Genomic DNA, 21,941 nt, shown 5'->3' with positions numbered 1-21,941 from the left:
AAAATTGTTGTCATACAGACCTCCCTTTAAACACCAACTATGCCAGCTACCATCTGTACAGCAAGTAACTTAATCATGCGGAACTCCAAATTAATCACTTTAAAATATAATAAACTTTTTAGGGGTTTTCTGACAATTAGAGTTATGTCTGTAAATAACGATAACTAGAATATGTTATGTCCTTAGTAAATGATACTTTCGATTAACGTACATAAATTCTTCAGCCAAGTCTTCAAGACTTTTCACAATAATGTGAGAAAGGTCAGTTAAAAATATTCACCAAGCTTTATATCTCACACTAGAGTTCTGGTGCAAGATTCATGCGCTGGTGTGGTCCCCCAGCCTGGCCTGTGGGTATCAGGCTTAAACTGGCCCTCTAACATCCCCCAAGGGGTCCAGGATTATGCGAGAGTGCAGGCCAGGCCAAGGGGCCCTGCTGGTGCATGACTGGGGCTGTGGAGGGACCTCAGGAGCGCTCCAGAGCATTTCCAGCCTGTCTCACATAGTCCCAATCGGCTAGACCCTAGCAGCAAGCTAACCTAACAGTCAGAGCATCTCCCCCTGGTAGTCAGTGCACATCATAGCAACTGGATGAACGGTCGAAGGAGCAGTTGGACATTTACCATATTAGATTTTTACTATATAGGATGAGTAAAATCATATGATTCTTGAATTTAGTGAATGGTACAAGAGGTTGAGTATATGGTAACAGAAGATTAGACTTTGGGTGATGAGCGCACAGTGCTATACACAGATGATGCAGCATAGAATTGTACACTTGAAACCTATATAATTTTATTAACAAATGTCACACCCAATAAAATTAATAAACAATATTCACCTAGCTATTTCACGGAGCTTAGGCAGAGACCAAGTAAAATATTTTATGTAAATACATTTCACAAGCAATAAACCAACATAAAAATATAAGGTCCTCAAAATCATTTAATTATCAGAAGCTCTGGAATCCAAATTGCTTATTTTTCACATAAGGAAACTGAGTACCAGTAAGAGAAATGAATCGAAAAATATTATCCTGGTGGTTAGTGGCATATTTAGTATTCAAATCCATGCGTTACTATCGTTCTCTCTCTCCACAAAATTCTTGTGCTTTACTTAGCTGTAACTTTTTCATGGAAATTTAATTAAGCAATCATATAAGTTATACTTTTCGTACCCATAAACATGGACAAAACACACAGAAATAGAATTTTATGAATAAGTAAGCCCCCATTACAATATTTAAAACTTATACATATTAGGAAATTCCTAACCAATTAACATTCTTACAGATGGGTAGCTAAAACTCAACATTTAAAATCAAATGCATGGTGTATGCATGTTGAATGAATATTTCTAAAAGGAAAATTCTTGTTCTTAACCTTGTGTGTTAAATGAATTTAACAGTAGCTTTTATGTGTGTTTTTAATAAGCCCAGAGTCATTTGGGAAATAATGTGTTTTTAATATGTCAAAAATATAAATTGTAGGACATTTTGTTCGAGTTTAGAAAATCTGAAGTGCTGCTGGCAGAAATTCAACTTAATTAAAATTTCAAGAACAAATTCATGAAAAAGGCTTGTGCACTGATATTTTAAGCATACTAAACTGCGATTTCAGAAAAGTGTGGAGCGTCCTCAAAAAGTTAAAAAATGGAACTGCCGTTTGACCCAGTGACTCAGCTTCTAGGAATAAATCCTAAGAAATACCAATCAGAAAAAAAAACGTACCCTGATGCGTATAGCAGTGTTATTTACAATAGCTAAGATCGGGAAACAGTCCAAGTGCCCATCAGTAAATGAGTGGATAAAAAAAAAAAAAAGAAAAAAAAAAGTACATTTATACAATGGAATACTAAGCAGCTGTAAAAAAGAAGGATCTCTTACCCTTTGTGAAAGCATGGAAGGAATGCAGAGAATTATGTTAAGTGAAATAGCCAGTCAGAGAAAGACAAGTATGACACGGTCTTACTCATATTTGAAATCTAAGGAAAATACGCTAATACAACAAAACAGATCCAGAGACATAGAAGCCTGGAACAGGTTGTACAATCTCCGATGGAAGCAGGGGAGGGTGGGTGGGTAGGAAGAGTTCAACCAAAGAACTTGTATGCATAATCCATGGACACATACAACAAAGTGGTGAAGGTCTGGGGCAGGGGCAGAGGCAGGCTACAAGAGTTCAATTGGGGGGTGGGGAGGGAGAAATATAATACTTTCAACATATAATACTTTCAACAATAAAGATTTCTTTAAAAACCTGATATAAGTATCTCAATACTTTTGAAGATGTGTACCTAGCATGGTCATATATTTCTTGTAATATATGTTTTGGCTATATGGTTAACACCAGTCCTTTAAAATATTTCCTCTGGTTTCTTTCTCACCAAAACAAGTGGGTTATTATAAATTGTCTTTCAAAATAGACTATCTCAAAAGAGAACATATTTTAACAAGCTTATATACATATTTTAATCTAAACAGTCAGATAATATGTACATTTTTAATGTTGCAAAGTTTTAGACAAATTAATTTAAATTTAATTCTATCATGTTTTCTTTAGATCATCACTCCAGGCTATTTAAATTCTTTTGTATTTTGGTCCAGCTAAGGCTACAAAGATAGAAATCTTCATGTTTTTTAAAGTAGCTACACATAAAGGAAAATTCAATAAATAAATATTATAAAGGCTGTAAGAATCTCAAACAAGCTCTAGAAGCCGATTCATTTTTATTCACAAGAGTGCCTATAGGATTTGGCTCAGAGCCTAGTGACTTGTACTTTACTCACAGTTTAAGTAAGTTTGGTTACCTGAATTCCATGTCACAGTCTATAGCAAATTGAAGTAGACAGGAGGTGTGCTAGTCAGATCCAAAGTTAGAAAAAGAAATTCTATCAAAAAGGAGACAGAAAGCTCAGGTAATTGGGAGCCTTTCAGTTTCTTGAGTAAGCTTACCTGCTCATGGCAGGACACCTCCATCCTATCATTGTATTACAGCATAGTGCATTTATGTTTGGTCATAATACTGTCAACCGTCACCTCAATATCATCACCCAGCATTGAATAATTTTCTACTGATACTGGAGTATTATGGCACTATTTCTACTTTCAAGGGACATTCTAAAAAACACATTTCCTACATTTTTCAAAAATATCAAGGTCATGAAAGACAAGAGAAGGTTAACTAACTGTCATAGTCTACAGTAGACTAGAAAGATGTCACAACTAAATTCAATGCTGAATCCTGGCTTTCACCCTACACAATAAAGAATATTAGTGCAAACATGGACATTCAGTTTAGTTAGTAGGTAGTAGTATAATACCAATATTCATTTCATAGTTTTTTAAATTATTTTTTAATTTAATTATAGTTGGAATAAAACCTTATATTAGTTTCAGATGTACAACATAGTGATTCAAAATTTTTAGACCTTACAATGTGATCACCCCACTAATTCTAATAATCATCTGTCACCATGCAAACTTATCACAATACTATTGACTATAGATCCCTTTTCCTTTTTACTCATCCCCCACCCATTCCCTCTGGTAAATATTCCTTTGGTCTGTTTCTGAGACTGTTTCTGTTTGGTTTGGTTTTAAATTCCACATATAAATGAGACCTTATGGCAGTTGTCTTTCTATACCTGGCTAGTTTCACTAATTCTAGAAGGTACTATATAAAACCCTCTAGATCCACTGTTGCCAATGGCAAGGTTTCTTATTTCTTGCTGTACAATATTCCATTGTACTAGTATTTATATACCATTTCTTCTCCATTTATCTATTGATGGGCACCTAGGTGCCCATATGTTGGCTATTGTAACTAATGCTGCAACGAACATAGTTTTTTCAACAAGTAGTTCTGGGAAAACTGGACAGATAACATAAACACACACACACACACACACACACAAACAAAAAACACACCACAAAATCAAACTCAAATGGTTTAAAGCACATGTGTCAAACTCAAGGCCCGCGGGCCAAATCCGTCCCGCCAGGCCTTGCAATGTGGCCCGCACCGCGATGTCATCACTGCACTCCGCTGCGTTTCCATCACAATGACAGTTTATGACTGTTCAGTAAACCATTCGGCCCGCGATTTAGGCTGGATTTTAGATTTTGGCCCCTTCTCTGATTGAGTTCGACACCCCTAGTTTAAAGACTTAAATGTTAAGGTCTGAAAACATAAAACTCTTAGAAGGAAAGATAGCAAGTAAACTATCTGACATCAATCTGTGTAATAATTGTGGATATGTTCCTTTGAGAGAGGGAAATAAAACCAAAACAAACAAATGGGGCTGCATCAAACTAAAAAGCTTCTGCACAGTGAAGGAAACCTTTAACAAAACAAAAAGGCAACCCACTGGATAAAAGGATATATAATGCCTTCCTGGTGCTGTTCATGAGAATTTACAAAGTGAGGCAACATGTGGAAAATCAAGAGCAGAAGAACTTATAAAACAATAGCTTCCAAAAGTTCATATTTTGAAGATTGTGTCTTATAATATTTCAAAGGGACATACACCCCCCAAAATGAGTTTAGAAAGATTTGTCAAACAAACCAAAGTAAGATATTCATTTCAAAACTTTAAGCTTCTAATTTTATTCAATATTATTAACAACATGATGTGTTAGTGAGAAATAACTAATGGGGGGAGGGAGATAAGTTAGGAAGGGGCAGATAGACGGGAAGAGGACACATGACATGATAGAGGAAGCACTGAGGTGACTCTCTAGTTAACATGCGGCCTTTATTGGGCATCATTTTAGCCTCAACATGAATTTTCCATATAAGAAACTGAGAATTGATGTCTGTTGGTATATAATTTATTCAGTTGTCATTCAGTCCCTGAGATAATAGCAATTCTCAGAGTACAATTCCAGTGCATCTGGAATAGATTACAGCTTGTCTGTGTAATAATAGTGCAGTATTTTAAAAATTTGTTTTCTTGTTTATGGCATAACATTATTGTTTGCATTTTCTTGCTTAATTTTTAAAAATGTTATGATCAAGAAAGAAAAAAAAAAAGAAAAGAGAATATGGGAGAGTTGTCCCAGAGATTCAGAATGTTGGTATGTAATTTTGACAATTGAAACAGTTCCCAAAGAATCTAAGTTTAAGTGATTAAAATCACTAGTTTATTTTTTTTTATATATTTATGCTTACCATTACCCTGCTTATCCTGATCATAATTCTCTAAACAAATATCAAAGGCTTTTTATATCAACTTCTTTGTGTATCACATTGTTAAATCTCAAAGAACTCTCCCTGTATGTGCAATGCAGGTAATTCAAGTACTTTTTTTAGTGTAGTTCCAAAAATATTGCACATTGGCATTTCCACTAAAATCTGGTACAACTGTTTCCTGAGATTCAAAACTGGTAAACCTCCTTTTTCTGTTGCAATAATGAAAACACAGCGTTAATATAACACCTACCCCACATCAGCAGCATGAACGATACACTAAGTGGGCATAATCTGAATCCATATGGCCAGAACACACAACGGAATTAAATACAGGAAGCGTAATTCTTCTTGTCTTCCGAATGTGAATTTGGAGAGACAAACATCTGGATTAGAAAGGCACTTAGCAGCAGAGAAGGCTTTTCTAAGTAAAATTCAACTCAGAAGCTGGAAATGAGACACTCTGCTCAAGAGGCAGCATCTGACACACGAGCCCACCTTCGCACTGAGACAGGATACAGATGAGGCGGTGCCCATGGATAAGCACCAGCAGAAAATAAAATTAAGGTCTCACTGAGTTAAGCTTTCAAAGGCAACATTCCTGGGTGCTTGGAAGAACCTTTCAGAAAGATAGAGTACCATTTCTACTGCAGCAGCCTCAGTACAAATAGCTCAGAAACAAACAAAATCTATAGTAATTAGAAACATTTTCAAAGTAAAAGATGAGATAGAATGTTTTCGCAAAGGTACTGATGCATGGGTTTGTATAGACCTATGAAACGGAAAATAAAGAAATAAGAAAAAATGTATGTTGAAGATTATTCTTTTTTTTTTTTTTACCAAGACCAGAAACAGACACAGAAACACACACACACACACACACACACACACACACACACAGTGCCAGATAGACACACATTCAAAACAAGCAAACAAACTAAAAGGTGGGGGTTGGACTTTACAAAGCAACAGCTTACCAACCCCTAGCACTATTATTTTATTTTTAAAAAGTAGCTATTTTAACATAAAAACAATTAGGAAAGATACAATTGAAAAACACTAACTTTCCCAAGAAAGAATGGCTGGCACTTTCCCCTCTCCACCTAACTCCCACTCCAGTGCCATTTGGAAATCTCTTGGGATGCTTTTTGGTTGTCACAGCTGGAGTGGGGGTGGTACCTCAATAGGGTAGAGGCCAGAGATACTGCTAAACATCTAAACATCGGACAGTGCACAGGGCGCTCCCTCCACAGGGAATCATCTGAGCCAAAGTGGCAATAGTACCGTGGTTGAGTCAAAACCAGTTTGGCTCAGTGGATAGAGCATCGGCCTGCAGACTGAAGGGTCCCAGGTTTGATTCCGGTCAGGGGCATGTATCTTGGTTGTGGGCATATCCCCAGTAGGGGGTATGCAGGAGGCAGCTGGTCGATGTTTCTCTCTCATCGATATTTCTAGCATTCTATCCCTCTCCCTTCCTCTCTGTTAAAAAATCAGTAAAATATATTTTAAAAATAGTCCCATGGTTGAGAAGCCCTGCCTCCCACTGATGTTTTGACCAAAGGTCAGTGGGTCCTGGCCCCTCCTGATGTCCGTGAGCAGGTCAGGTTGTGGAGCTAGTGGTATTCAATGTGCTTGTCTGTCTTCTAACTTGTATTTTGCCTTCAATCATTCTTTTCAGTAATATAACTTTCCAATCGAACTGAGGTGGTTAAGTTCTACCCTACCAATTAGAACCCGACTGAAAAGCTGGTCACTAAATTATATATGATTCTATCACTGACATAGATCCCATTTGCTTATTGGTTTGTACCTGAACTTCAATACATCGGAGGTGATCAGGACGTAGTGCCCTTTAAGATTTGGTAGTAAAATAATATTTCACCAGTTTGATAGAGAATCAGTAGCCTCCATCAAAAGGCTGAAGACAGAAATTGTACACCAGGGTCTAAACCATATGCTCTTTTAATTATTCGTAAAAGCCTATACAGTATACCAGTGTAACTTCTTAGAGATTGGGAAAATAATTTTTAATTATGGTTTTCTCTTGTTAGTAAAATTATAGGTAGTTTTTTTTTTCCCCATAAGACTATTTGGACAACATAAGTGTGTAAAATTAAACATAAACTGTAAATACTACAATGACTTATTTTCTGTCTCATTACTTTCATACATAGTACTTGTGCATTTTATAAATATTATTTTATGCACAAAATATTTGAAAATGTTATTTCAATGGTTATCCTTGAATACTACATATGTGATTATTTCTACAAATTATCGATATGTTCTAGAAATGAGATAACATATATACTTTTCTGTTCTTTATTTTTTTCAGCATCTTAATATAAAGAATCTTAATACCTATGAAAATGTAGCTTCATCACAATTTTATATCCTTCTTATTTAATCATACATATCCAGTATCATCTATTTACAAGTTTTCAATGGTTGTCATGTATTTTTTCATTTCCATATATATTTGTGTATCCTTGTAGATGGATCGGTATATATGTGTGTCTTAATGTCAGTACGTACATATTTGTGTATTGTGTTTATTTTGATAGATACCTTTCAGCATTTTTTTCAAATATATCTGGAGGAAAATTTTAAAAGACGAAAAAAAAAGCACTTTTATAAAGGCTTTCAGTGCATAATTTCCAATATCCCTTTAGAAACATTACTCTTATTAGAATAACCAATAGTGTGTAAGTGTCCATTTCCCAAAGAAATCTTTCTGCCACTGCAGGTTGCCTTTGCATTTCTTTAATCTTTGGTAAAATGGAAAAACTGTCTATATGGGTATTATAAATATACTTGTATTCTTCATAAATATCCTTACCAGGTCCTATACTAATTTTTCTAGTGGTGGGGGTGGAGCTGGGGGGGTGAAGTCACTTTTTCTTACTAATTGATAATATGTTCATACACAAATCCTTCTTATCAAAATTGCAATTATTATCTCAAATTAGTGTCTTTTAATCGTTTTCAGATTTGATTTTTTTTGTCTTGTTTTAGTTTCTTTTTGTGTCTTTAAGAGTAAAGTTTGTGTTTTTAAAAAAATAGACTTTGATTTTTTACATAGAGGAAGGGAGAAGGATAGAGAGTTATAAACATCGATCAGCAGCCTCCTGCACACACCCCACACTGGGGATGTGCCTGCAACCAAGGTATATGCCCTTGACGGGAATCGAACTTGGGACCTTTGAGTCTCCAGGCCAATGCTCTATCCACTGAGTCAAACCGGTTAGCTAAAGTTTGTCTGTTTTGTTCTTTGTTTTTCTTTCTTATCATAGTTAAAAGCCCTTCATTATCCCAAGGTCACAAAAATAAATATTTATCCTTTCTTATCTAGTATAGATTGTGTCCAGTCATATTCTTCAGTTCATCGCACACTATTATTTTGGCAAATAGAGGTTTCTCCTTACCCCACAATAACTTCTCCCTCCCCTCCTTCCTTCCTTTCATTCTCACTCCTATGCCTGTTTCCCTATTCCTTCCATGCACATTAAAGCATAAAGTGTATATCTATTTATCTATCTGTCTGTCTGTCTGCCTGTCTATCTATTATCCTGCTCTGGCTCACATTGACTTAGAAGGCTCATACTTAATTCACTGCATAACACACGAGTCTCTTAGGATTAGATATTACTGAACTTTATAAACATTATAATTATACTAATAAAATTGACCATTAGATAACCTATTACTTCCTATCACTGCACTACACACTTTATATACATTCTTTCTATTACAATACTTTGTGGTATTATCTGCATTTACATATAAAGAATCATAATTTTAGAGAAATGATAAATAAACAGGGCTGTATGTACCATTATACATACAGAGAGGGTGACTCTGAAGTCAGTTCTTTTGGTAGACCTCTCAGGGTCTCATAAAAATAAAAGCAAACAGAACCAAGGGGATCTGGCCTATTTCCACAAACTATGTGTTGAAAATAAAATTCCTTTTCTCCATCATACCACTTATGTAATTTTAGGAAATTTTAGTAACAGTCGTTCATCATTTCATAGAACTATACTATAGCATCACTATGCTTGTGGCTGTACGATTGCAAGCAAATGGATGTGGGCAGCAGGTGTGTAACAGCTTTGATCCTGCTTCTGTTCAGCTCGATTTCAACATGTAGATTCCTGCCATTTTAAATGAGATTTTTCAGCCCAAAAGTCTGTATCAGTTTTAATCTCCCAAGGATCTGGCACATTCTGCCAGGAATTCAGAGGCAGGTTGTATTCAAACAGCTCCCCTAGAGCCTGATTGCAGGAAGGGTGGCTGTGTTGCCCAGTGAGGGGAGCAGGGCACAGGCAGGTCCTTGAGATAGCACACCTGGGTCACCCTCTGGTCTGTCACCTCACACGGTGTGATTCTGGGCACTTAACTTCTGCACCTCCTTTTCTACATTTTTCAAATGGGTATGATAGTTCCTTCCTCAAAGTATGGTTTTGGAAGGTATTTAATAAAATTAAAGTTTCTGATACATATTAAGCATTAATTATGGTTGTTATTTTTAGCCCAAACCGGTTTGGCTCAGTGGATAAAGCATTGGCCTGCGGAACTGAAAGGTCCCAGGTTCGATTCTGGTCAAGGGCGTGTACCTTTGTTGCAGGCACATCCCTAGTAGGAAGTGTGCAAGAGGCAGCTGATGGATGATTCTCGCTCATCGATGTTTCTAACTCTCTATTCCTCTCTCTTCCTCTATGTAAAAAAATCAATAAAATATATTTTTAAAAAAGTAATTATGGTTTTTGCTGCCATTATTTAATTATTATTATTATTATAATAAATCATCGTAATAAATATCATCATCATCAGAGTCTATAAATAGTTGTGATATGCTAGGTAGGCATACCCATATGCTTTATAGAAAAAAGACACAATTTGAAAGTATATTTGGAAAATATTTTTAAACTTTGAGGATATTTTATTGTCCCATTGACTTCTCTATGGAAGGCTGTGCTAATCTCCACTGCCCTAAAAGTATACTTCAGGTACCAGTTCCATGATCTTTGTGTCCTAAGAGTCACATTTGTCTACTTTCAGTATATAAAATTTGTTCCTAATAGGCTTATTAAAGGTACATATCTATGAAAGAGGTGGAAAATGCAATTCTAGTACAACAGGGCTTTGGAAGAATTTTAAAAATTGCCATTATAAAATTCAATGTTGGTAATGTGTAAAATTTTAAAGTTCCCTCAGAAAGCCAGTAAGAGGAAAATATGTATTTCTGTCTACATAACCTGGACAGAGAAGTGCTATACAGTCTCAAGTCACAGATTTCTAGAAATTACCTGAATTCCCTACTTGGAAATGCACTTCCTTCATTAGTGTGAAAGGTGACTATTTTTCTATCCAGGAGGTGATATTTTCACTTTTCTGCTAACTATATATTTCCCTGAATACACTCCAATTGCTACATCTTAGATTGCAAGCTCCAAGTGACCAGGACCATGACTTACACAATCAGGGCTTTCCAAACATTTCTTGGATGCAGATGACTCTTAGCCTTCCCTGGCAACAGCCTGGCATTGATTTTCTATACTATTTTCTGTGCCTACCTTAATATCTAACACACTCACACACCCAATATCTCCATATAACCTGATTTGTTTCTCCTATAACCTCCACCCAAGGAAACAACATAGAGTTTCTTTATTTTCAGCAGGCACAGAGTCAAGGGCAACCCATCCAACAAATTACCTAGAAACTCATGATAGCCTTTGCAAAGAGCTTTGACCATAGTAGAAACATATATAGGTTGGTCAATCAAACTGGCTCTCCCCACAAAATGTTCTGGAAAATATGAGGAAAACTAATCAGGAGAGTGACTATAGCCAACCTGTAATGTTAGGAGAGATGTCAGATACGTGCATCCATTCAACAAACATGCTGATGTTAACAATGGTAGTGGTTTTGGTGGCGATGATGGTTTCTTAAGTTTGACTAGTTAACTATGTGCTGCTTATTACAAATACTAACTCATAAGCTTAATGATAATCCTTTAATATACGTCCATTTTTAAAATAAGCAAACTGAGACAGTACCTTGTTCAATGTCAACAGCTATCAGTAGCAAAGTCAGGATTCAAACTTTAGGGGTTGGGTTCTAGAAAGTGTATTTTCTTTCCTTGAATTATCTTAGAATCAGAAATTTGGAGACATGTTCCAGGATGACATTTAAAAAAAGCCCTGTTTCTTACAAGTACATGAGCTTTATAGAGATGATGGTTCCACATTAAGCAAAATATCTCTGTTCTAAGTCCATTTATATTTAAATGCCATTTTAAGGAAGCCATAGATATGTCTAGTGCTACAGCCTATACAGCTCACTATAAGACATGCATAACCACATTTCTAAAGAATAAATGTAGCTTAATAATAACTCACTGATTAAAAATATGCATATATTTAGGACTAGCTTTAGACTGTGGTTCTTTCAGTGTGCAAAGATAATTTTTAGGATATCAGAGATTTAAAATAATATTTTCTTTTGAGCTCTTTTTTACTACCTAACTTGATAAAAATTATCTTTAGTAGACAAAAAGTTCATATTCATAATTCATATTTCACCAGACTAATAACTCAAAATCATTTAATTTGTATATATACATTTTTAACAGTAAAAGAAATAGGGCTTTTTCAATACCTAAATTCAGAGAATGGGCATAAGGGCAGCACTCAGAAGCCAGATGTCTATCAAAAACCCTCTAAACTCAAAAAGGCAAAGGAAAGCCTAAGCCAACAGTCTCAGAAAAATTTTCCAAGTGACTATCATGTGGGCAATTGTTTACTGACAACTGCTTTTTAAAAACAGGTATTATCCTACTTATTTGTAGACAAATTATATATTTGTTAGATATAAATACAGAAACAACTCCCCTCTCCCCAAATTTGCTGAGCATGTTTCTTTACCTGAAGCACATTTATAGTCAAGATCATTTATTCATTCAGTAAATATTTATAAAATATTTACTATGTGCCCCAGTACTGGTTTAAGAATGGAGAGTGCATAATAGAGGGGGAAAAATTGAGATAATTAAATTTACTATCTAGTAGATGGGCTATACTCGGGTTGCAGTTTGAAGCAGGTGGTCAATGGTGGCCTTCCATGAAAGGTGATAGTCAAATGAGTAAATGTGTCAGCAAAGAGATTTTGGAAGGATAATGTTTAAATCTAGATATGAAGCTATCAATGTCTTTGAAGGAAGAAAAAAATGGTCACCACATAATATATAAAACATCACTAAGTTTAGAAGGTTGTAAATTTGTAATATAAAGCTATGCATGCGAGATGACTTCCAGTCTAGTTTGTAAATTTTATATAGACCTACTTGACATCTTCATTTGGTGGTCTAACAGACTTTTTACACATATCCAAAATAAATTATCTGATCTTCCACCATGCTCCATCTGCTTAATTCAGTCTCCCTCATATCAATATACTTAAATGGCAAGTCCACATTCCGAGTTCTTGAACCAAAAATCTTGAGTTGTCCTTGACTTCTTTCTGTCATATACAATGTCTAACTCCTCAGCATATTCATTTGACTCTCACATCATCACATATGCTAAGTGAATATATTTAAACCTTTCGACTTCTCATTAGCTTGATTGAACTTTAGACAGACTTCATCCTGACTCTAAGCCCCTAATCTCCCTTTTCTGAAAGCATCCTTTATCATAAAAGAGAAACATGTAAATTGACCATACATCTGCTACACTCACCAGCCAATCAGGAGTGAATTTGAAAATTAACCCAACAAAGATGGCGGGTTAATTTGCATACACAGGCACAGAGCAGGAAAGTGGGCAGAAAGTGGAGTGGCTTGGGGAACTTGGCTCCCCAAGCTGCCAGATGGAGAGCAGAGAGGGAGAGCTGGTGGCTTGAAGAACTTAGCAGAGCAGGAGGCTGTGGGACAGAGACAGAGCAGGAAGGGAAAACCAAGAGTGTGGGGAGCACCAGGAATGCTGGAAATCATAGTTCTAGTGGCAGAAGGATCTCCTAGACACTAGAGCAAAGTGAGCCTGGAGCAAGTTACTGTTGCAGTGGGGGATGGAGGGAAAGCAGAGGTGAGAGACATAAGTAAAATCAGAGGGTCTAGAAAAATTAAAGGGAAGATATCCTAAAAGTTCCAGGAAATCACCACCAATGAAGCAAAGAAAACAAAAACAAAAACCCTTTATTATTCTGGGAGTACCAAACCAAACTGGGTTGGGGTCTTGGACAATTCACTCGTATGATTGCAAAGACAGACAGAAACTCCTGGATTGGAAAGGGGCCCCCTAAGGGCTTCCAGATTGGAGAGGGTGCAGGTCAGGCTGAGGGACCCACCCCACCCCACCCCATTCCACCCCACCCCCGTGCACGAATCTTTGTGCACCGAGCCCCTAGTAATTTATAATTGTAAATTCTTTCTTTGCTCCTTTGAAATACAAAAATATTTTAAATGGCTCTTGTCACTTTCACAGCCCAGGACTATCATTCACAAGCACCAAGGAGCCATCCCATGTGAGATGCAATCATCAAAGAAGACAGAGCCCCTATCTTCGGTCTCTGTGGGAGAGTAGGAGCCTCATTTTATAGGGCACCTTACTCTCCCCATTGTAAAACTCCCTCTTGTCACAAGACAGAGAAAATTCACTTTTCCTTTGGGTAAAGCCAATTAGCAAATACAGATGGCCTATCATCTCCCTTACCTTATCTCTGAAAAATCTTTAGCCTTGTTTCAGCAGAACTGAACTCAGGTTGAGTACTGGTCTCTTTCCCCTTTAGCTACTCACTGATTAATTATTATTAACTATTAATACCATTGAATAAAGTCTTCTTTCTCCATTTAACTTTGTCCAGGATGATTTTTCTTTGACAGGAGTGATGGTGGAGGTGGTAAAAAGATAGACAAGTTTGGAAAATATTTAGGATGGCAAAACAGAACACGTTGTCTAACTAGCTGTGGGAAGGACTATACAATTATTCTGGGGTACAACAAAATGTATAGAAGTGCAGGGGGAATATTTTGGGGTAAGATGATGCATCCAGTGCCACAGGTTTCTGTGAGTCATGTAAGAAGAAACTTACAGGCTTACTAATATGCAGCCAGATTCAGAGGAGACAGGGCTTGCCTAGATGACATTGGAAGTGTCAGGACTGCATGAGCGTATGTAGAAAGAGTCTAGTTCAGAATGTATAGTGAACTATAGGGCTTACATTAGCACTCTAGTGAATCCTAATGCTTAAGATGTGGCTAGAGAAAGAGCAAACAATAAAGTACTGAGAATGGACACTCAGGAAGATAGGAAAGCAGAGTTACTGCCAAACACACAACTGAAATTATAGGAACTAATGATGAGAGAGTGCACTGCCTCGTGTGTTGCCACTGAATAATGCAATTGAATCCAGGTTTACCCCAGCTGTGTTTTTAACAGTGACCTAAACCAAATTATATCATGAAGAAGGTAATGAGGTCATTTCTCTCTATATGCTGTACGATAATTCAGTATAAATTTGACTTATTGAGAGTGCATTCTAATAAGTAGGGTCTATTAAAATGCTTCCAGTTTTTAAAATAAACCATTCTACCATGGCATGTTTTCTACTGTCATGATAGAGAATATTCAGCTAACTACTTGCTGAAAAGTAGCAAGGAGAAGCTTTCCCCGTCACCAACATGAAATTAGTGCACTCATGGCTTTTGAGTTATTTTTTTTTTATCATGAAGAATCATCTCCAGTATTTTAAGATTTGATGTGCTCCATTTCATTTTCTGCTGTTGACATTTTGAGGTTGTGCTCAGTAACCTAGGCAACTGTTCTTATTAGTGTCATAATTTACTTCTATTTTTAGAGCTTATGGAAGATTCAATGGCCTCAAACATAGTTTTTAAGACAAAGCAGATTTACAAACTATTGACTCGTAAGTGAATATGATATTAAAGACATGACAAATTTTAGTCATCATACAAATAAATACTACATGTTACAATTTCTTTAATTTGGATCATTGATAAATATAATGTATCATTTAAAAGGTGACATAACAGTTTTAACCATAGTTATGACAATGATAACTTTTAAGTTGTTTTATTTTTAATGTTATGATTCATTAAACTGAATTTTAGCAATTAGAGGCCACAACTTCAAATACCTTCAAATAAAAATCTGGCCTTGCACAGTATTAAATTCTGTTCTCTTTTCATGTTTCATCTGCTGGACACTATGAGCAACATTTAAATTGTGTGAGATGGAAACAAAATCCTTGATTTAATTTTTAGGCCTTATTAGCTTTCAAGCTATCTGGGCAGAGGGAAAAATTACTAGAATATACAGATTAACCCCCTCCCACAAATAAAAAATGTATACACACTTATGTAGCTCAATTTTGAAAATGAAATCTATTTTAATGAACACTGCCTTATAATTATTCAAAGTGCGTATATATGTGTATATATACATAAATATATACATACACACACACAAACACACACACACACACACACACACACACACACACACATATATATATATATATATATATATATATATATATATATATGGATACTAAATATATTCTTCATGGACAGGGTTAGAGAAGAGTTATTTTAAATTACTTGCAAAACTGTCTTCAACATGTGTCCTATAAATAATAGAATGGCCTTATTTAAAAAAAATACTTTTTTTTGGTTTGTTTTAGAGGAATACAGAGGTAAAAATAATGATGAGAGAGAAATACTATTGATTGGCTACCTCCTGTACACCCCCTACTGGGAATCCTGCAACTGGGCATGTGCCCTGACCAGGAATCAACCAAAGACTTCTTGGATCACAGATGGAAGTTCAATAACTGAGCCACACCAACTGGGCAAGAATGCCTTTTTCCCATTTTTTATGAGTATGTACTATAAAACTAGGCAATTAAATCCTATATAACTGAATGAAGGTAATTGAGGACTCAAAGACAGAAACTAATGAATCACCAAAAAACCTCCCAGTGACTAGCCAGGCTTTCAATAATAAAGAAAGGGGGGGAAAAGTACAATTATCAAATTTTCTGTTTCATCCCACTATCAAGAATTGTTTCTTGTGATCACTATTTCATTTCTACATTATTTGTGTGACTATTGCTACTGTTGCCCCTATTGCAAGCAATAAAGCAGAAAGAATTTCTAGAAGTTATAAATATTCCCTGTAATGAAATATCAGAGAAGCTGATGAAACAAGAGATTTGCTGAGGAGTAACTTCCTCTATCGTTTGGATTCTATGCTTGGAGACATCAGACCATCATTCTACAAGGTCTTTTGCTGGATGACTATTTGCCTGTTGTTACTCCACTTCATCAAGGCAAGGTGATCCACCAGCAATACTGCCAGGTCAATGGTAATCAGCAAACTAATTTTGTTACTGATGGAAGATGGAAGTATTGGAAATTTGTAAGGCTTAAACAGATCTGATACTGAGGTTTATGGTCTCTGGTTTTACAAGTCTTCTCTCTAATAGAAGAATTATAATACTGACTGTAGCAGGAATTGGGCAATGAAATCTTAAGGAATGATGAAATTATACCTAAGTTTACAAGTGTGCTGTACTGGCTGGTGCCAGAAGATCTGGAATAAGGTCCCAGTCAACCTTACTTCCCTAAACCACTGAAATCTTGAGACTAATTAGTAAAACCAAGAAAAAAATTTAAAATCCAAACCCAGAATTTTGGTTAAATAAGACATCCATTTAAAGTTATTCTGTAAACTTTAAAGTATTTAAAGGATAACTGGCTCTTCTCTGTTTAAATAGAAAAATAGAAAAATATCACTTAACATGTGTTTAGTATAATCTCTTAGGAAGCTTTTACGATTTACAAAAAGCTTCCTAAAATAAACTCCTATTATAATAATGAAAATAAACGCCTATTAAAATAATCAAAGTCCTAAAACTTTAGTTTTAAATTTTAAAATTTAACTTTTTAATATAAAATATATCTATTTTTTTCTTGCTCAGAGCATGAAAACAAACAAATAATGAGCTCTTTGAAGAATGATCGCTAAACATGTAGCAAACTCATACTCCTGTATTGTATTCACTGTGGAATATCTGATCACTGGATATAACCACTATATTGGTCCAGTGAGTATTCATATTTGATAATCAAGATAATCACTAATTTCTACTGCTGTTCCTCTGCCACTTCATAAGGCATGCACAATTGGTCCTTTAGTATTTCCCTCTCATTGACCATGGACTCTAAACCATTATTTGTTGGTTTTAGACCTTTACAATGCCCAGTGGCATTTTCCACTGATGACAGCAATAACAGATGATGCTGAGCAAGAGCTACTGGGAATGAAATGCAGAATGTAAGATGATAATAAATAACTGTCAGTCCATTACTAAACAGTTTCTAAAATTGGTTCTATTCATATTTGATATGTCAATCTCTATAATACTAGAACCAAAAAGGCCTCAGTAATATGAGCAAACAAAAAGAAGCCAAACACTTGTCCAGTGAGCAAGAATTCCTCAATGATCATGGCACATGTATTCAAATAATTCTCAACAGATCCTACTTCAAAATGTTTTGGTATCTTCTCAATTTGTCGGTACCTGGCAAATGTGTCAATAGTACACTCAAACTAATGAATACAAACTTTTAAAATGCTGGATAGAATACAAACCCAAAGTCTTTAATGGCTATAAGACTAAACATAAGAGTATTGTCTAGATATAGATATTATATGTAATGATAAGAAATGTAGGATTATATAAGATGGCTGGGAGAGATCATAAAATCTGTTTAAACATGATCTTGGTTCTAGTCAGGTCATTTGGATGGGAGACAAATTTGAGCTATCCTGCTTAGCCAGCTCTCATAAATTTCAGGTATGAGAATGGAACCTGTTGTAATAAACCCACGAGGTATATATTCAATGAGAGGATGTTATTGTGTTAAATTATTCATACTATACAATTAATTGCTTCTTAAATTTAAATTACACCTCTCTTTTTCAGGCCACTGTAGCATCTTTTATTTTATTCTCTTTCATTTCGTTGATGATGTATCACATTTGTTGTAATGATCATTATTTTTTTGGCTTTTTAGTAAAGAATTCATTCTATTAACTCTGTGATCTAAGTGAAGTGATATGTAGCAATCACCAAGGTTCTTAGTCTGAACATAATCCACTTACGAGGTAAAATATATAGATCTTAGCATCAGTGATCTTGTTAGTAAAACTAGGAAAATACTATCAATAAAACAGAATTAATGTGATGATTAAATGAATAGTATATGTGAAGAGACTACTTTTTCTTTTCTTTCCCCAAAAGCAGAGACTTAGAATGAAAAGTAGTTATTTTTGGAATAGATCTTAGAAAATAGAACTGGGAGACTGGGAAATAAAGGCCACTGCAAATTATCTTAACAACCCGGCCAATGCTGGAGGAATTATGGCTTGGTCCCCCAGTGAAACTCTTGAATGTCTGTGGGAAATGAATTTCAAAACGGTCCATCCAAGGAATGAAAGAATATTGCTCAAGGTTTGCTCAGTGGGATGTTAGTGACTCACATAAGGTTGTGTATGACTGAGGATATCTGAGCAGCTTCCTGAGGGTTTCCACACAGCAATTGCAGGGGAGCCTCAAGGCTAGAGGTGAATAAAATCTAAGCCATTTGGAACATATGCAAGGGAGATTTGTAAAAGCAGTAGGTGGCCAGGTTGAACATCATGTCACTCCCAGGTTATGGTCAGAGATCTATCTTGTCACTAGACCGAGGTGAGGCTGTCACCTAGGGTCTTTCCAAATGAGCTGGATCATCAGGGAAAAGTGGAACACAAATCTTGGATGCAGAGCAGTTTCAAGGAGATTTCCACAAGATGAGAGACAGTGGCTTCTATGAAAGATTTTTAAGACCCAGGACAACAAATATCACCAATGGCATGACCTACAGTGGTCAGGTGGCCATCTATCTGGCCTATAATGCCACTCAAGAATAAAAACACAACTAAAAATGGTAGTAATAATTTTACAGTTATAGACGTTATATGCAGTATCTTCTTTGGCATTACCAGTGATTCTATGAGAAGGTATGCTATTATTCTCCTTAGTTTTCAGGCAAGGGATTTTAAACTTTTTGAAGTTCGAAGGGTCTTAACCAAAGGTTCCTTGTCTTCATGTCATAAGGCAGAAGGAGAATCAAGGCATGCTTTGCTCTAATCCCATTATCCTAAAAGTTGCCTTGATTTTAACAAAATCTCCTCCTGTCAATTCCTTTGTAAGCCCTAACACCTGCCTGCCACTTCCAGTCATTCAGCAGCAGCCCAAGTGAGTCCCTCACTCATGTCACTGAACGCATGAGCAAATTTTACCATCAACAACATTTATTTGCAATCCCATTGCCATTTGCAGTGTTTGACCTCTTACCAAGGATGCCTACTAGATATAAAGAAAACTCTCTTCAGATGCTGTGTGCCTAACATGAAAAATGGAAACTCAAGAAAAGCAACATTTCTGATAAAACATATGTGTCGTGTGACACATATACCAGTCTTAAGTTATCTGAAGAATTAAAAATATGTAACTTAATTAAGTTTATCTCTTTCTATCCATCTTCAAATTTTAGGACACCAAATTTAACTAATTAAGTAGTGGTAATAATGACAATGATGATAATCATACTATTGCTATGACTACTATAAGTAATAATAACTGATTATTGAGAATTGACTGAGTTAGGCATATGTTAAATGTAATTCCCACAATAATCTTTATATAGGGTATTATAGGTATCCTCACTTTACAAATAAGAGAATAGGGGTATAGAAAAGCTCAGTGAGTTTCCCAAGTAACACAGCAAGAAAGTGGCTAATTCGATGTGGTCCAGGCCAACTTAGCCACTGTGCTATTCTGCCTGGCTCTCTGACCCAAGTTCTGTGGTCTGGCCTGCAGTTGCAAGCTGTCAATGTCTGGGAAACCAAACTTTCACAAGTTCTCAAGCAGTGGCTGTAAGTGAAGTACAGCATCTCAAAGTAATTGAGAAGGTGATTAATATTTTTTTGGGGGGGAAAGAATGAGAGAGAGAGAGAGAGAGAGAGAGAGAGAGAGAGAGAGAGAGAGAGAGAGAGAGAGAGAGAGAGAGAGAGAGAGAGAGAGAGAGAGAGAGAGAGAGAGAGAGAGAGAGAGAGAGGTATGTTGAGGGGTAGGGGCAAAAAAGGGTATTGCAGAAAGAAAGAAATATAGAGAATTGTTTTTTTCTCTATAGAAAAAAAAGAAGTGTCCACCCCCCTCCCTAGAATTTCAGAGTATATTTACAACTTCTTGGTTTCTCTTTTCTACTATAAACAGACATGTACACATTTCACTTTTATATTCCCATGAAAGCTATAACGATCAAGAGTGTTTTGGGTTGATTCACTACCTGACCAGACACAGCCTCCCTGTGTGCTCTCAAGGGGGAGGAAATCATTCCCCCTGCTGCCTCTCCTGCAGGCAGAGGCTCATCTCCCTGACTTTGCAAAAGCATCTCCAGATCCTTGAGTCCCAGCTGGGACAGGCTGCCTGGATTGAGCAGCAAAGGGCACAGTACACATATCTCCCTGCAAAGAGGTGACATACCCGGTCAGTTTTTCCTTCGGTCTGAAGGCTGGTGTGACTGCGGACCTCGTGATCCTCTTCCAGGTCAGAAACATCCTCTAGCTCCTCTGGGGTCTGTGAACAGAAAGCAAAGCATCGCTGATGGGAATGCAAACTGGAAAACAGTCTGGCAGTACCTCAGAAAGGAAGCAGAGAGACCAATATGGCCCAGTAATTCCACTCCTACGAAAATACCCAAGAGAAATGAAAATACATGCCCACCAAGCACTTGTAAACAAATGTTCATAGCAGCACCAATCATAATAGTCAAAATGTGGAAACAAGTCAAACAGATATCTACTGGTAAATGGATAAACAAAATGCAATAAATTCATTTAACAGAATATTTTTGGCAATGAAAAGGAATGAGATACTGATATATGCTGTAATATGGGACATGGATGAGCCTTGAAAATATTATAGTCATAGAAAGAAGTCAGTTACAAAAGACTACATATTATATGATATCATTTAAATGATATGTCTAGAATAGGCAAATCTCTAGATAATAGTTCCTAAAGGAAGGGGTGGGTGAGGAGAGAGTGGGCAGGACTGCTAATCAGCATGTGGTTTCTCTTTGGGATGATAACGTTCTGGAATTAGATGGTGGTAACGGCCGCACAATCTTGTGAATACACTACAAAACACTGAATTTTACACTTTAAAATGTTTACATGAGTGGTGCATGATTATATCCTAATACATTTTTTAATTAAATTTACTGGGGTGACATTTGTTAATATTAATAACATTATATAGATTTCAAGTATATAATTCTACATCATCTGTATATTGCCTTGTGTGTTTACCACCCAAAGTCCAATATCCTTTTATTACCATGTATTTAGTCCCCTTTCCCCCTTTACTACACAAACTTCCCACCTCCTTTTCCCTCTGGAAACCATCATACTATGGTCTGTGTCCGTGAGTTTTTGTTTGTCTGCTTGTCCTGTTTATTGATTTGTTGTTTTCAGTTTTATATTCTAATCTATTTTGAAAGAAAAAGAATGTGAAGCTGATCAGAAGGAAGTTTTTCTCTGAGTGAGAAGCAATCTGGCTTATTGGTACGTGGTTATCACAGATCAAGTTGTTCAAAGGTGACTGGATTCATTGTCATT

The 21,941-nt window shown here is 36.2% G+C and overlaps 1 protein-coding gene across 1 annotated transcript in view; it reads right to left on the bottom strand.

Annotated features, from left to right (window-relative positions):
• Positions 1 to 21,941, bottom strand: part of CTNNA3 (catenin alpha 3) — a 1,168,431-nt gene that overhangs the window by 108,980 nt on the left and 1,037,510 nt on the right. The window contains exon 13 of the mRNA XM_036438342.2: positions 20,806 to 20,898. Coding sequence (XP_036294235.1) covers positions 20,806 to 20,898 — 93 coding nt within the window. The remainder of the gene's footprint in view (positions 1 to 20,805; positions 20,899 to 21,941) is intronic.

Source organism: Pipistrellus kuhlii, unplaced genomic scaffold, assembly GCF_014108245.1.
Source record: "Pipistrellus kuhlii isolate mPipKuh1 unplaced genomic scaffold, mPipKuh1.p scaffold_m20_p_15, whole genome shotgun sequence".
In the NCBI taxonomy this organism is placed as follows: domain Eukaryota; kingdom Metazoa; phylum Chordata; class Mammalia; order Chiroptera; family Vespertilionidae; genus Pipistrellus; species Pipistrellus kuhlii.
The sequence above is the reverse complement of the archived record's forward strand: the minus strand, read 5'-3'. Positions and strand labels throughout refer to the sequence as shown.